This window comes from Cervus canadensis, chromosome 28 (assembly GCF_019320065.1).
Source record: "Cervus canadensis isolate Bull #8, Minnesota chromosome 28, ASM1932006v1, whole genome shotgun sequence".
NCBI classification, from domain to species: Eukaryota; Metazoa; Chordata; class Mammalia; order Artiodactyla; family Cervidae; genus Cervus; species Cervus canadensis.
In genome coordinates, this window is record NC_057413.1 from 41116079 (window position 1) to 41132938 (window position 16860).

The window sequence follows — 16860 nt, forward strand, 5'->3', positions numbered from 1 at the left end:
TTAAATGTATCAAATCATCACATTATACACCTTAAACTTACATAATGTTATATTTCAGTTTTATCTCAATACAGCTGGGAAAAAAGTTATAATTTAAAAACTAAAGAGCTAATTAAAAAAAAACAACAACAACAATAGTAGAATCATTACTGCCCTTCTAGGGCTCAAGGTGGAAAAAATGTTTCCAAAAACATTAATCTAAGAGAAATCTCACAATATTCTGAAAGTGCTCATGTTCATGAACTGCATGCGGTACTGGGCTGCCCCTGAGGGCATCTGCATTTCTAGGACTATAACCAAGTAACTGGTCGGATGGTGTGAGGGGCACCCAGGGAGTCAGCGCTGCTCACATCCACAAGTAGTACTGTGGTATCACTTCAGGCTTCCCCAACAAGGTGAGTTTAGTGCCTAAATCTGGAGTTGTCTTAAGAATACAATCTAGTCTCAATTCAGTTTAAAAATGTAAGCTCCATAAAGAAATTATATATTGCTGGGCTAGTTTCTGATTTCCCAGATCTGCCTTGGTCTTAAAAAAAAAAAATTATATATATATACACATATATACATACACACGAGTTAATAAGACTATTACAAACATGGCACTGTATTAAATGCTTTATATAATCTTAATTCTGTGAGGTAGGCAGTATTATTATTCAAATTTTACAAATAAGGAAACTTCATCACAGATATGTTACTAAATTGCCCTAGGTCATGCAGTTAATAGACCTATTCAATCTTCTTCTTTTTTTCTTCTCTATTTTCTGGCCCCTGTATAATCATAAGGGATCTGATTTAGGTCATACCTGAATAGTCTGGTGGTTTTCCCTACTTTCTTGAATTTAAGTCTGAATTTGGCAATAAGGAGTTCATGATCTGAGCCACAGTCAGCTCCCGATCCTGTTTTTGCTGACTGTACAGAGCTTCTCCATCTTTGGCTGCAAAGGATATAATCAATCTGATTTCGGTACTGACCATCTGCTGATGTCCACGTGTAGAGTCTTCTCTTGTGTTGTTCAAAGAGGGTGTTTACCATGACCAGTGCATTCTCCTGGCAAAACTGTTAGCCCTTGACCTGCTTCGTTTTGTACTCCAAGGCCAAATTTGCCTGTTACTCCAGGTATCTCTTGACTTCCTACTTTTGCATTCCAGTCCCCTATAATGAAAAGGACATCTTTTTTGGGTGTTAGTTCTAGAAGGTCTTGTAGGTCTTCATAGAACTGTTCAACTTCAGCTTCTTCAGCATCACTGGTCAGGGCATAGACTTAGATTACTGTGATATTCAATGGTTTGCCTTGGAAATGAACAGAGATCATGCTGTCATTTTTGAGATTACATCCAAGTACTGCATTTTGGACTCCTTTGTTGACTAAGAGGGCTACTCCATTTCTTCTAAGGGATTCTTGCCCACAGTAGTAGATATCATGGTCACCTGAGTTAAATTCACCCATTCCAGTCCATTTTAGTTTGCTGATTGCTAAAATGTCAACGTTCACTCTTGTCATCTCCTGTTTGACTACTTCCAATTTGCCTTGATTCAGGGACCTAACATTCCAGGTTCCTATGCAATATTGCTCTTTACAGAACCGGACTTTGCTTCCATCACCAGTCACATCCACAACTGGGTGTTGTTTTTGCTTTGGCTCCGTCTCTTCATTCTTTCTGGAGTTATTTCTTCACTGATATTCAGTAGCACATTGGGCACCTACTGACTTGGGGAGTTCATCTTCCAGTGTCCTATCTTTTTGCCTTTTCATACTGTTCATGGGGTTCTCAAGGCAAGAATACTGAAGTGGTTTGCCATTTCCTTCTCCAGTGGACCACCTTTTATCAGAACTCTCCACCAAGATCCATCTGTCCTGGGTGGCCATCCATGGCATGGCTCATGGTTTCATTGAGTTAGACAAGGCTGTGGGCCATGTGATCAGATTGGTTAGTTTTCTGTGATTGTGGTTTTCATTCTGTCTACCCTCTGATGGAGAAGGAAAAGAGGCCTATGGAAGCTTCCTGATGGGAGAGACAGGCTGAAGGGGAAAGGAGTCTTCTGATGGGCAGGGCCATGCTCAGTAAATCTTTAATCCAATTTTCTGTTGATGAGGGCTGTGTTCCCTCCCTGTTGTTTGACCTGAGGCCAAACTATGGAGGAGGTAACGAAGATAATGGTGACCTCCTTCAAAAGGTCCCATGCACGGCTGCAATCAGTGCCCCAAACCCTGCAGCAGGCCACCGCCAACCCACGCCTCCGTCGGAGACTCCTAGACACTCACAGGCAAGTCTGGGTCGGTCTCTTGTGGGGTCACTGCTCCTTTCTCCTGGGTCCTGGTGGGCACAAGGTCTTGTCGGTGCCCCCCAAGAGTCTGTTTCCCCAGTCCTGGGTAAGTTCCGGCGGCTCTATGGTGCGGTTAATGGCAACCTCCTCCAAGAGGGCTTATGCCATACCCAGATCTACTGCACTTAGAGCCCCCGCCTCAGCAGCATTCCCACTGCTGACCCACACCTCCACAGGAAACACACACGCACCATTCTGGCTCAGTCTCTGTGGAGTCTCTGGGTCCTGGTGCACACAAGGCTTGTTTGAGCCCTCTGAGTGTCTCTGGCAGGTGTGGGGTTTAAGTCTAAACACAATGTCACCCCTCCTACCGTCTTGGTGGGACTTCTCCTTTGCCCTTGGATGTGGGGTATCTTTTTTTGCTGGGATCCAACATGCTCCTGTTGACAGTTGTTCAGCAGCAAGTTGTTTTTGGAGTTCTCGCAGGAGAAGATGAGTGCATGTCCTTCTATTCTGCCATGTTAGTTTGTAGAATCCCTTAGGATTATACAGTGGAAGTGAGAAATAGATCCAAGGGATTAGATCTGATAGAGTGCCTGAAGAACTATGGATGGAGGTTCATGACATTGTACAACAGGTAGAGATCAAGACCATCCCCAAGAAAAAGAAATGCAAAAAGGCAAAATGGCTGTCTGAGGAGGCCTTACAAATAGTTGAGAAAAGAAGAGAAGCTGAAGGTAAAGGAGAAAAGGAAAGATATACCGATTTGAATGCAGAGTTCCAAAGAATAGCAAGGAGAGAGAAGAAAGCCTTCCTCAGTGATCAATGCAAAGAAACGGAGGAAAACAATAGAATGGGAAAGACTAGAGATCTCTTGAAGAAAATTATAGATACCAAGGGAGCATTTCATGCAAAGATGGGCACAATATAGGAGAGAAATGGTATGGACCTAACAGAAGCAGAAGCTATTAAGAAGAAGTGGCAAGAATACACAGAAGAACTATACAAAAAAGATCTTCATGACCCAGATAACCCCGATGGTGTGATCACTCACGGAGAGCCAGACATCCTGGAATGCGAAGTCAAGTAGGCCTTAGGAAGCATCACTATGAACAAAGCTAGTGGAGGTGATGGAATTCCAGTTGAGTTATTTCAAATCCTAAAAGATGATGCTGTGAAAGTGCTGCACTCAATATGCCAGCAAATTTGGAAAACTCAGCAGTGGCCACAGGACTGGAAAAGGGCCGTTTTCATTCCAATCGCAAAGAAAGGTAATGCCAAAGAATGTTCAAACTACTGCAAAATTGCACTCATCTCACATGCTAGCAAAGTAATGCTCAAAATTCCCCAAGCCAGGCTTCAGCAGTATGTGAACTGTGAACTTCCAGATGTTCAAGCTGGATTTAGAGAAGTCAGAGGAACCAGAGATCAAATTTCCAAGATCTGCTGGATCATCAAAAAAGCAAGAGAGTTCCAGAAAAACATCTACTTCTGCTTTACTGACTACACCAAAGCCTTTGACTGTGTGGATCACAACAAACTGTGGGAAATCCTTAAAAGAGATGGGAATACCAGACCACCTGACCTGCCTCCTGAGAAATCTGTAGGCAGGTCAAGAAGCAACAGTTAGAGCTGGATGTGGAACAACAGAGTGGTTCAAAATTGGGAAAGGAGTACGTCAAGGTTGTACATTGTCACCCTGCTTATTTAACTTATATGCAGAGTACATCATGCAAAATGCTGGGCTGGATGAAGCACAAGCTGGAATCAAGACTGCTGGGAGAAATATCAATAACCTCAGATATGCAGATGACACCACCTTTACGGCAGAAAGTGAAGAAGAACTAAAAAGCCTCTTGATGAAAGTGAAAGAGGAGAGTGAAAAAGTTGGCTTAAAACTCAACATTCAGAAACTAAGAACATGATATCTGATCCCATCACTTCATGACAAATAGATGGGGAAACAGTGACAGACTTTATTTTTGGGGGTTCGAAAATCACTGCAGATAGTGACTGCAGCCATGAAATTAAGAGACATTTGCTCCTTAGAAGAAAAGTTATGACCAACCTAGACAGCATGTTAAAAAAGGAGAGACATTACTTTGCCGACAAAGGTCCATCTAGTCAAAGCTATGATTTTTCCAGTAGTCATGTATGGATATGAGAGTTGGACTAAAAAGAAAGCTGTGTGCTGAACAACCGATGCTTTTGAACTGTGGTGTTGAAGACTCTGGCGAGTCCCTCGGACTGCTAGGAGATCAAACCAGTCCATCCTAAAGGAAATCAGTCCTGAATAATCATTGGAAAGACTAATGCTGGAAAAATCCTGATGCTGGGAAAGACTGAAGGCAGGAGAAGAAGGTGACGACGGAGGATGAGACAGCTGGACAGCATCACTAACTACATGGACATGAGTTTGAGTAAGCTCCGGGAGTTGGTGATGGACAGGGAAGCCTGGCGTGCTGCAGTCCATGGGGTCACAAAGAGTCGGACGCGACTGAACTGACTTTTTGGCCATGATGCACAGCATGCAGGATCTCAGTTCCCTGACCAAGGATCGAACCTGTGCCCCTGCAGCAGTCTGGTGTCTTAACCACTGGACTGTCAGGGAAGTCCCTACACCTATTTAATCTTAACCAAAATCCCTATGGTGAAACCTAAGGCTTTAGACAGTGATAAATGTAAGATTTAAAGGGTTTACAATCTCAAAGTGTTTCTTACAGGCCTAAAAATCTTATTCAATTTACTCCCTAGAACAAAGCAGGGCCTGAGGCAAGTTGTTCTCTGTACCAGTGCACTGAAAAGATAAAAGAACAGGAAGATAACAACCTGCAGAATTTCCACTGTCTTGAGAGGCATTCCGGAATCTGGGATGAGTAATTCACAGAGCTACAAGGTTGAAAGCCCTCTGAATGAAGAGAGCATGATACACATCTATAATCCTAAAGTCTTTATTTTGCAAGTCTCCAAACTGTGGCTTGGCATGTAGCAAGCTAATAGTAAAACATGTATATTCAGAAGAGATTCAAGTTTGTGAATATGTGAAGAAGGCTTTCAGGTAAGCAAGATTAGCCAAAACAAACAAAAATCTCATTTGCTACTGATAACATAAAGTGAAAGTGAAAAGTTAAAGTGAAGTAGCTCAGTCCTGTCCAACTCTTTGCAACCCCGACCCCGTGGACTGTAGCCTACCAGGCCCCTCCATCCATGGGATTCTCCATGCAAGAATACTGGAGTGGGTTGCCATTTCCTTCTATTAAAATTCAGCTTATTGATAATACTTAAAAAGTTTAACATAATCTTTTCAGCAAAAAAGGTAACCTTACAAAACCTGAATATATCAAGTGCAGGAGAAAAAAGAACTTAATATGACTAAAGCCATTTAACCTCTCAAATATATGGAATAATAACGCATATATCTTCCATACATAAATGGGAGAATCAAATGTGCTATGTCTCAAAAGATCACTGTGAGGTTTTAAAAAAACCACATGTAAACATAATCAGAGAGTGAAAAAAGTGTTTTTAAGGAGGAATACTAATTCAAAAGTGAGATACATTCTCTGATTAAACCTCAAAAAAATATTTTCATTACACACAGGAACTCTATTTGTTCTATTTGTCCTTCTGAACTTTGCGAGTTAACTTTTTTTTGAGAAAGTCTTTTAAATAGTCATTAGCTAGCTTTAATATACTTAAATATTAAAATAATCGCCCATTTGTACTCTGTGAGAACAGAGACAGTCTTTTTAGAGTCAGACATAACATAAATCCTCAGACCTGCATTTAGTAAGATATATGATTTGGGGCAAGTTAATTTACCTAGCTGGTTCTCAGCTTTACCGTCTATAATCTGGGATTGAAAATAAACCTGCAGTTATAAAGACCAAATGAGAATTTAGCTGTAGCATTTGGTACTTAGTAAGCCTCAATAAACATAATCCATCTCAATGCTCAGTTATGTTTGACTCTTTGCAATCCCATGGACTGTAGCCCACCAGGCTCCTCTGTCCATGGGACTCTCCAGGCAAGAATACTGGAGTGGGTTGCCATTTCCCCCTCCAGGGCATCTTCCCAACCCAGGGATGGAACCCGCGTCTCCTGCATAGTCAGGCAGATTGTTTACCACTGCACCCACTTGGGAAGCCCCAATCCATCTCCACCTCTAGCCAAAAACAAAAAACAAAAAAAGATTTTTATTAACAACCTTTCCAGATAGCAAATTTCCTTACATGTCATGGCCTCACCTTTAATACTCCTCTATCTTTTTTGGAGGTAATATCCTCTCCCTGTTCAGCAACAGCTGCTGCAGGGCTTTCTCCATTGTTCTTGGCAGCTTCATCAGTAGTCATTGTCTTTTCAAAAGTAGAAAACCTGCTGAGAAGAAACATATTTTAGCTAGGAGAAGTATCACTTCATTATGTATCTTAAAATGCCCCTAGAAACAGAACTTTACCTGACCCAAGATATACATAGGGCAAATAAAGTTAAATGCTGAAAAGGAAAATAGAAACATTTGCTATGAGCATGTACTGATGTCATGAGGCATGTAAATAAAACATCACCCAAATCTTCAATTTCCCATCTAGCTCTGGTCCCAAATTAGAGAGCAGCACAAGTCAGGCTTGGCAGTGATTATATTCCTTAGCATGATTACACAGTGAGAAGTAGTCCTTTCAGAACTTGAGAATGTCCTTTTCCTACAGCCATATTCTTGACAGAGAATTAAGAACTTATCAGGTGATCTGATAAAAGAAACAACAATCTATCACAGTGGAAAATAGGACAAGGCTTTGGAAAATGACAGACCCCAGTCTGAGCCTCAGCTCCAGCCGCATGTTTGATATTTGCCAACCTCCTGAAGATCACCGAGCCTCAGTTTCACGTCCATAGTTCACAGAGTAACTGTGAGGCATTAGTGAGATAACAAACGCTAAGGGATGAGCACAAACACCCAACTTAAAAATGTAGACATTTATCATGATTATTATTGGGTCTCTTAGAGAGCCACATTTTTCATTTCTTGCTCAAATTTTCCTACAGAATGACGTTCTTCTCCACCATGGCACTCAACGCCTTCCACAACATGACCCCAACCTATGTTTTGGGTCAAGCCTCCACTGCTTTCTTCACTGTCTCATGTGTGGGTCATGCTCTGGCCAAACCAGACCAGGCCTCTCCTGCAACAAGTCCTGTGCGTTCCCATCTCCACACTGTGGCCATTCTTTTCCTTTCCCATTCTTCCCACTCAAACACTACCTTTCATTGTACCAACTTTAACCTTCTAGTTTGCAGTTGTCTGCCCTTTACTTTCTCAGCTCTTCCATTGATTTGTTTTCTATAATATATTCATAAGAAGACACACGCATTGGATTTAAGAGATCTTTGTTAAATTTTTTAATATGCATATTTCACTGAAGTATAGTTGACTTAACAGTGTTTCAGATGCGCAGCAAAGTGATTCAGTTATACATACATTATTATTTTTGAAATTATTTTCCATTATAGGTTATTACTAGACACTGACTATATAGTTCCCTGTGCTATAGAGTAAACCTTTGTTGCTTGTTGCATATCTTGTTTTTTAAATTAGAAATCTAGCATTCTATTCATACTAAGTCAAACAAGTGGAATCAAACTGTCATAAAATTTATAGTTAGGCAAAAATTCATAAGTTTTCTGAAATATATTTATTATACACATTGTTTATATATATGTATACAAAGCTTTTCTGCTACAGTTGATAAAGGCTTGAGAAAGAACATCAAACAAAGAAAGAAGAGATAGAAAAACTGGAACACAAACTAAATTAAATGGGAGCACTGAATATGAAATACAAAAAGTGGAACAAACTAGACAAAAGTAAAAGATCATCATATAGTTCGGTTGTTTTCAAACATGGCTGCTCATTAGAAACATATCTGGGCATTTTTATTTTTCAAAAATTCCAATAATTCTGATATGCATCTGGATTTTAAAAAGTGATTACAGGTTTTTTATTAAATGGTAGTTTTGGTGATACAGAGTTCTATTGTTTTTCTTTTGACCAATCATAATACAATGGTATTAAGTAATAATTGCACAATCACAATAGTAAAAGACGTTTATCTGTTTTCACAATCAAAACAAACAAACAAAAAGAACAGTTTTCACACTCAATAACCAGACCAAAAGTAGAAGATTATTACAATTGCAAGTCATAACGGAAACTTGACTAACCTGACAATATAAAATAATTATATACAATCTGGGGGGTGGTCAAGCAGAGTGAAGTGGTAAGTAGAACTGCATACATGCACATGTTTTCATCTGCCCAGCCAGTCTATGTCTGGGGCATTTAATCCATTTACATTTAAGGTAGTCATCAATATGTAAGATCCATTACTGTTTTCTGAACTGTTTTGGGTCTATTTTCTGCAGATCTCTTCCTTCTCTTGTATTTCCTGCCTAGAGAAGTTCCTTTAGCATTTGTTGTAAAGCTGGTTTGGTGGTGCTAAATTCTCTTAACTTTTGATTGTCTGGAAAGCTTTTGATTTCTCCATCAAATCTGATGGAGAGTCTTGTTGGGTAGAGTATTATTGGTTGTAGGTTCTTCCTCTTTCATCACTTTAAAGTGCCATTCCCTTCTGACTTGCAGAGTTTTTGGTGAAAAATCAGCTGATAGCCTGATGGGAGTTCCCCTATATGTTGTCAGTTTTCCCTTGCTGCTTTTAAAATTTTATCTTTGTCTTTAATTTTTGTCAGTTTGATTACTATGTCTCGGTGTGTTCCTCCTTGGATTTATATCCTGCCTGGGACTGTACTTCCTGGACTTGGTTGACTATTTCCTTCCCCATGTTAAGGAAGTTTTCAGTTATCATCTCTTCACATATTTTCTCAGGTCTTCTCTTTCTCTTCTCCTTCTGGGACCCCTATAATGTGAATGTTAGTGCGTTTAATGTTGTCACAGAGATCTCTTAGGCTGTTCATTTCTTTTCATTCTTTTTTCTATATTCTGTTCCGCGGCAGTGATTCCACCATTCTGTCTTCCAGGTCACTTATCCATTCTTCTGCCGTAGGTATTCTTCTATCGAGTCCTTCATTTGTCTGTTTGTTCTTTAGTTCTTCTCAGTTCAGTTCAGTCGCTCTTTTGCGTTCACCTCTTTGCGAGCCCATGGACTGTAGCACGTCAGGCTTCCCTGTTGATTACCAACTCCTGGAGCTTACTCAAACTCATGTCCATCGAGTCAGTGATGCCATCCAACCATCTCATCCTCTGTGTCCCCTTCTCCTCCTGCCTTCAATCTTTCCCAGCGTCAGGGTCTTTTCCAGTGAGTCAGTTCTTCATATCAGGTGGCCAAAGTACTGGAGCTTCAACATCAGTCCTTCCATGAATATTCAGGACTCATTTCCTTTAGGATTGACTGGTTTGATTTCCCTGCAGTCCAAGGGACTCTCAAGAGTCTTCTCCAACACCACAGCTCAAAAGTATCAACTCTTTGGCACTCAGCTTTCTTTACGGTCCAATTCTCACATCCATACATGACTACTGGAAAAACCATAGCTTTGACTAGATGGACCTTTGTCAGCAAAGTAATGTCTATTTTTTAATATGTTGTCTAGGTTGGTCATAGTTTTTCTTCCTAGGAGCAAGCGTCTTTTAATTTCCACGCGTAATCTCCATAATAACACCAATTAACAAAGATCAACACGACTGCAGTCACCATCTGCAGTGATTTTGGAGCCCCAAAAAATAAAGCCTGTAACTGTTTCCATTGTTTTCCCACATATTTGCCATGAAGTGATGTACTCGATGCCATGATCTTCGTTTTTTGGATGCTGAGTTTTAAGGCAGTTTTTTCATTCTCCTCTTTCACCTTTACCAAGAGGCTCTTTAGTTCTTCTTTACTTTCTGCCATAAGGGTGGTGTCATCTGCATATCTGAAGTTATTGATATTTCTCCCGGCAATCTTGATTCCAGCTTGTGCTTCATCCAGCCCAGCATTTTGCATGATGTAACTCTATGTAGAGTTATATAAGCAGGGTGACAATATACAGCCTTGACGTACTCCTTTCCCAATTTAGAACCAGTCTGTTGTTCCATGTCCGGTTCTAACTCTTGCTTCTTGACCTGCATACAGATTTCTCAGGAGGCAGGTCAGGTGGTCTGGTATTCCCATCTCTTGAAGAATTTTCTACAGCTTGTTGTGATCCACACAGTCAAAGGCTTTGGCGTAGTCAATAAAGCAGAAGCAGATGTTTTTCCAGAATTCTCTTGCTTTTTCGATGATCCAGTGGATCTTGGCAATTTGATCCCTGGTTCCTCTGGCTTTTCTAAATCCAGCTTGAACATCTGGAAGTTCTTGGTTCATATACTGTTGAAGCCTGGCTTGGAGAATTTTGAGCATTACACACTTGAGCTAGTGTGTGAGATAAGTACAATTGTGCGATAGTTTGAACATTCTTTAACATTGCCTTTCTTTGGGATTGGAATGAAGACGGACCTTTTCCAGTCCTGTGGCCACTGCTGAGTTTTCCAAATTTGCTGGCATATTGAGTGCAGCACTTTCACAGCATCATCTTTTAGGATTTGAAATAACTCAGCTGGAATTCCATCACCTCCACTAGCTTAGTTCTTCTAGGTCTTTGATAAACATTTCTTGCATCTTCTTCATTGTTTTCCCAAGATTCTGGATTATCTTCACTATCACTACTCTGATTTCTTTTCTGGAAGGTTGCCATCTCCACTTCATTTAGTTGTTTTTCTAGGGCTTTATCTAGTCCCTTCATCTGGAACATAACTTTCTGTTTTTCATTCTAATGAACTTTCTGTAACGTGCTTTTTGTTTCAGCCGCTGTGGGACCGTGGTTCTTCTCGCTTCTTCTGTCTGCCCTCTGATGGAGGAGGCCAAGAGGCTTCTGCAAGCTTCCTGATGGGAGGGACTGGTGGTGGGAAAAATGGAGTCTTGCTCTGGTGAGCAGGGCCTTACTCGTAAAGCTTTAATCCAACTATCTGTGGGGTAGTGGGGTTGCACTTGCTCCCTGGCAGTTGTTTGGCCTGAGACAAACCAGCCCTGGGCTCTATAGCACAGTTAATGGGGACCTTCAAAAGGGTTTACATCAAGGGAGACCATCTCAAACTGTTGCCACCATTGTCCCCATCCCTGTGGTGAGCCCCTGCCAACCCATGCCTCCACAGGACACCCTCCAACACCAGCAGGTAGTTTTGGTTCAATCTCCTGTGGGGTCACCGATCCTTTCCTCTAGATCTTGGTATGCACAAGATTTTGTTTGTGCCCTCCAAGACTGGAGTCTCTGCTTCCCCCAGTACTGTGGAGGTCTTGTAATCAAATCCTGCTGCCCTTCAGGGTCAGATTCCCTGGGGATCCCCAGTCCCTTTGTTAGATGCCCCGCTCACCCACCCGGCAGGTATGGGATTTGATTTTATCATGATTGCACCCCACCTACCATCACACTGCAGCTTCTTCTTTGTCTTTGGACATGGGATATCTTTTTTCGGTGGGTTGCATCATCCTCCTGTCAATGGTTGTTCAACAGCTAGTTGGGATTTTGGTGCTCTTGCAGGAGATGAGCACACGTCCTTCCAGTCTGCCATCTTGAACCATAAGGCCAGGATTTAAGAGATCCTTAAAAGCAGGGTCATGGTTTGTCCTTATTTAGATTCTCCAGAACATCTCTACCTTTTAGACTGGTAAGACAGAAAGGGCAAGGAATTTGGAGCTCCTTACAAGCTGTGTGATGTTGCTTAAATTTTAACTCCTCAAAGCCTTTTTTCTCTACCTGTGTAATCAGAATAAAAATAATATCTACTTTCACAGAGTGACCTTCTGGATTAAATGGTATAATGTGTATGTTAAAAGTATACTAGCTCTTATTATCATCACTCATCTAAAATGACAGACACCTTTTCATGCAAGGCAAATACTGAGAAGATAATCAACAGACAAAACAAAAAACACCTCACTGCCTGCTGTCATGATGAATTCCCTAACAGCTCTCGTGGCTGAGCAGGAAGAGTCAAGACTTAGTAACATCCACAGTTATTCGGTACTAGGTTAATAAGGAACGTTAAGGCTCCCTAAGTCACTGTGGGATCCTCTTGCCTACACAATCAAAAAGAACTATTTTATACTTGTGACAAATGTCTTATTGATAAAACTGAGGATCAAACAAGTAAATGTATCTTAACTCACTTCCAGTTGACCTAAACTTACTTCAATATCAACAAAGACACAAATCAAAAACTTTGCTGTATCCAAAAATCTTCAAAGAGAACACCAAAAACCAGCAGCTAAGCCCCTTTGCTTTATTTACTAGTACAGTTTATGCCAGACACCAAAGATCCAAATGCTTGGCTCAGGGTAAGGGAGAGGTCAGAACAAAGTGTGCTCAAACAAACAACAACAAAAACTAAGTACCAGTTGTTGTATGTGATGCTGGGCAAGACAGTTAGGAAAATGAGATGAATAAGATTTGTTCCCAAATTCCAGTAACCTACCACTCACAAAACACCTCTCTCATGCACAGAAATTTGCAGAAAGCACTTCAAACACAGGGAGAAAAGATCTTTTAAACATTTTGGAGGTCGTGGACCATATCCCTTCAGAAATACATATACACAAAATATTTCCTGGGCCTTTACAGATACATTGACATCCATCAGTAAACCCCTAGGGAAACCATCTCAATAAACAAGTTAAAACCATCAACAGAAAGGTTATTAGGGAACAGGACAGTCAGAGGGTCTCAAAGCATGACCCTACAGACTATTTATACCTATAAAAAGGACAAGGGCTTTCCAGTGGAGTGGTCTGATCACACAGGTAACCTACATCGTGACCAAACTCTGCACCTTCTTTATTGACACAAGCTGGCATCACTGTGCCTCCTGCTGTGATGTAACAGGAAGTATACAAGTAGTATTTCTACCAAAAATGTTTAACCTGAAACTAAGCAAGAAGAAAAGACAAAATTAGGGTGTGGAACATTCTACAAGACAACTGGCTTAGACTCCTCAAAATGTTAATGTTATAAAAGAAAAAAAGGTAAAGAAAGGAAAGAAAAGGGGCCTGTTCTGGTTTTAAAAAGACTAAAGAGACACAACCACCAAATGCAATGTGTGATCCTTGGCTGGATACCAGATTAGGAGGAACAAAAATTTACAGAAGCAAATTTTGAGGAAAATTAGGAAAATTTAGAAAAACAGACTATATACTACCTTATTATTACTGTATAATGTTAGCTTTCTAGAGTGTGATATAGTATTGTGGTTCTGTACAGACTAATCTCCTCATTCTTAGGGGAGACATGCTGAAGCATTTAGGGATGAGGTGCCATGATGGGTGCCTCTTACTGTCAAATGATTTGACAGCGTATGTGAGCACAAATATCACAAACAGCTAAAAACAAAGCATTCAGAAAGCATGAATACAACACATCCAAAGGCAAGGCCTTTCTTTTGAACATTCGTCATTTGGTGATCAGCTAAACTTTCAGATGAAAACTCTGTGATTAAAAAAACATTTTCTTTTGGTTCTAACCCTCCTCTTTGAAAATAGTGGCTTGCTCAAATTCAAATAAAGAGGGAAGCTGTATACACTGATTTGCAAGGTTTACAAATCTCATTTGATAAAGGAATTTGCTCTTCAGTTTTGGTTCTAACACTTGAAGGGATACAAATAACCTTTGTGATCTCAAAATGATTTTGACCAGTATGGAGTCCACATGAAAAGAAGTAGCACAAATAATTAAAACACAAAGATAAAAACCAAACTAAAGCTATGTTGAACTTTCAAAGGCAGATGAATCTGGAAGAATAAATAAATAAACTGAACTTTCCAAGTACTTACCCTTAATTCCAGTTATGCCATCTGATACAGATTTTTGTATCAGACAAAACAAATAAATTAAAGAAAAACTTCTTTGATCCAGTGTTACATGACAAAAAGGCTGTAAGAACAGATAATTCCTAAAAACCAACTGGACATGTTGAGAAAGTTTCACTTTTTTTTTGTAAGAGAGCTGTGTCTTTGTTCCCTACCCTACATTTATTCTGGATTTAAAATCACTCTGTAGCTATGGATATTAATCTATGATAAAGCTCACTGTTCTGAACTGTCCAAAGGGGGAAACTGCTGCCCAGTGCCTCAGAAAGAGAACACACAGTTCGCTCTGTTATGGATAAGCATGCACTCTCCAAAGTGATGGTCAGCAAACACCTGAGACAGCACAGAAAAATGAGACTATGCTGAGCATTTCATCAACAGTGTACTGAAAACTCCAATTTACCTAACTATATTGTCATATTCCCCCAAGTGAGAAATCATTCTAAAGGTTTATCCACTAATTAACCTTGCATATTACGTACTCTACTCATTGCTCTCTTTGTTAAAATATAGGTATCTTGTATCAAAGATTATCCTACTGTCTAGCAAGAGTTTTCAGAAAGAAGGCAGAAAAGACTAGAGAAACTGGCTACTTTGGTAGGAGCACAGAAAATTACATTTTTAAGTACCACATATATCTGGGGCTTCCCTGGTAGCTCAGACGGTGAAGTGTCTGCCTACAATGTGGGAGACCCGGGTTTGATCCCTGGGTTGGGAAGATTCTCTGGAGAAGGAAATGGCAACCCACTCCAGTATTCTTGCCTGGAAAATCCCATGGATGGATGGAGGAGCGTGGTAGGCTATAGTCCATAGGGTCACAAAGAGTCGGACACGACTGAGCGTTTTACATCCACATCTACATGTCTGGGCCATAAAGATTCTCAGTCTCCTAAAACTAAAGCACAAAAGAAAGAAAACACAAGGAACGGCTTAAAACTGAATGCAGATAACTGCATCGTAACTTTGAGAATATTCATGTGAGGATGAACTGGGAAGCCTTCATTTACTTTCAATCCCAGGTCAGTAACATTCAAGTCCAGTCACAGAGGAGTGTCGGGAGGAGTTATCTCTCTATAGACAATGAAAGTGAAAGTGAAGTCGCTCAATTATGTCCAACTCTTGGCGACCCCATGGACGGTAGCCTACCAGGCTCTGCGGTCCATGGGATTTTCCAGGCAAGAATGCTGGAGTGAGCTGCCATTTCCTTCTCCAGGGGATCTTCCCAACCCAGGGATCAAACCCAGGTCTCCTGCATTGCAGACAGACGCTTTACTGTCTGAGCCACTAGGGAAGCCCTTCTATAGATAATACATACATACAAAAGAGAGGATATACATGCACGCACAGGAAACAAGACCAAATATATAGACTATACGTCTATATGAGATCGCACACTGTATTTATTCACCTATGTCCCTCCAGTTACTTGCTTCTTTACACTGGGGTGGGGAATGAAGAGATGACAAAAACACTCTAAGATACACTCATACATTCACCTTTCCTCCTTTATAAAAGAAACCTGCTAGAACATATGCAAACAACCCATAAGTACATGAAATGATGTTCAACATCATTATTCATAAAGGAAATGCAAATCAAAATCACAATAAGATACCACTTCACACCCATTAGGATGGTTATTATCAAAAAAGGGAAAGTGTTGGTGAAGATGTAGAGAAATTGGAACCCTCATGCACTGCTGGTAGTAATGTAAGATGGTGCAGCTTCTGTGGAAAGGTTTGGTGGTTCCTCAAAATATTAAACATAGAATTACCATAGAATTCAGCCATTCCACTCCTGGGTATGTACCCAAAAGAAGTAAAACCAGAGACTCAAACAGGTACAGCAGTATTATGCACAAAAGCCAAAAGCTTAGGGAAAAATCCAAGTGTCCATAAACAAAATATGGTTATGTGTGCAATATGAATTATATATTGTTAAAATGAATATTATTTGGCCATTAAAAGGAATGAAATCCTGATACATACTGCAACATGGAGGAAGTTGAAAATGTTATGCTAAGTAAAATAAGACACAAAAGGACAAACATTGTATAATTTCACATATATGAAGTACATAGAACAGGCAAGTTTACAGAGACAGAAAACAGAATAGAGATCAGCAAGGGCAGGGGGAGCAGAGACTAGAGAGTGGTGGTTTAATGGATACAGAGTGTCTCTTGGGGGAGATGTAAAGGTTCTGGAAAAGAGTGGTGACCACTGCTCAGCAGCGTGAAGCGCGCAGTGCCACGGCACTGTACGTTCAAACACGGCTCTCTCCTCGGTCCTCTGGCCTCCACTTAACTGAGGATGCCTTCTGCATTTCCAGTGCAATCCCAAAGTTCTGAGTCGAGCCTCCAGAAGCGTTCTCCATCAGTTCTGGAGGGAGAGACCAAAGACTCTGGGATGCCCAATCATAAAGACGGGAGAGGAAAGAGAATCCTAAATTGAACTACTGCTTGATAGCTACAAATTGCTTCCTCCTTCATTGTCTCTCTCAGATACATACAATGCTTTGGTAAATTCACTTTTCCCAGTAATTACTGAAGAAAGCAAAGTTAATAGACCAAATTTATAATTACTCTTGTCACTAACCATTTACTTGGGTAAATTACTGTTCTTAAATAAGTAGGAGGCAAAGAGTTAAATTAGTATTAAAACAAAACAAAAATCTAGAAAACACGAGAACATCCAAATGCCAAATGTT

General features: G+C 40.4%; 2 protein-coding genes across 3 annotated transcripts in view; one reads left to right on the forward strand and one right to left on the reverse strand.

Moving 5' to 3' along the window:
* Positions 1–16860, reverse strand: part of FKBP5 (FKBP prolyl isomerase 5) — a 115750-nt gene that overhangs the window by 57528 nt on the left and 41362 nt on the right. Inside the window, exon 3 of one of the 2 annotated variants that reach the window (XM_043450893.1) lies at positions 6517–6643. In XM_043450893.1, coding sequence (XP_043306828.1) covers positions 6517–6621 — 105 coding nt within the window. In that variant the 5' untranslated portion in view covers positions 6622–6643. Of the gene's footprint in view, positions 1–6516; positions 6647–16860 lie in introns of both variants that reach the window. The other variant, XM_043450892.1, reaches the window with a different exon arrangement.
* LOC122430093 (60S ribosomal protein L23a-like) overlaps positions 1–16860 on the forward strand; it is a 72906-nt gene that overhangs the window by 42352 nt on the left and 13694 nt on the right. The window lies entirely within an intron of this gene.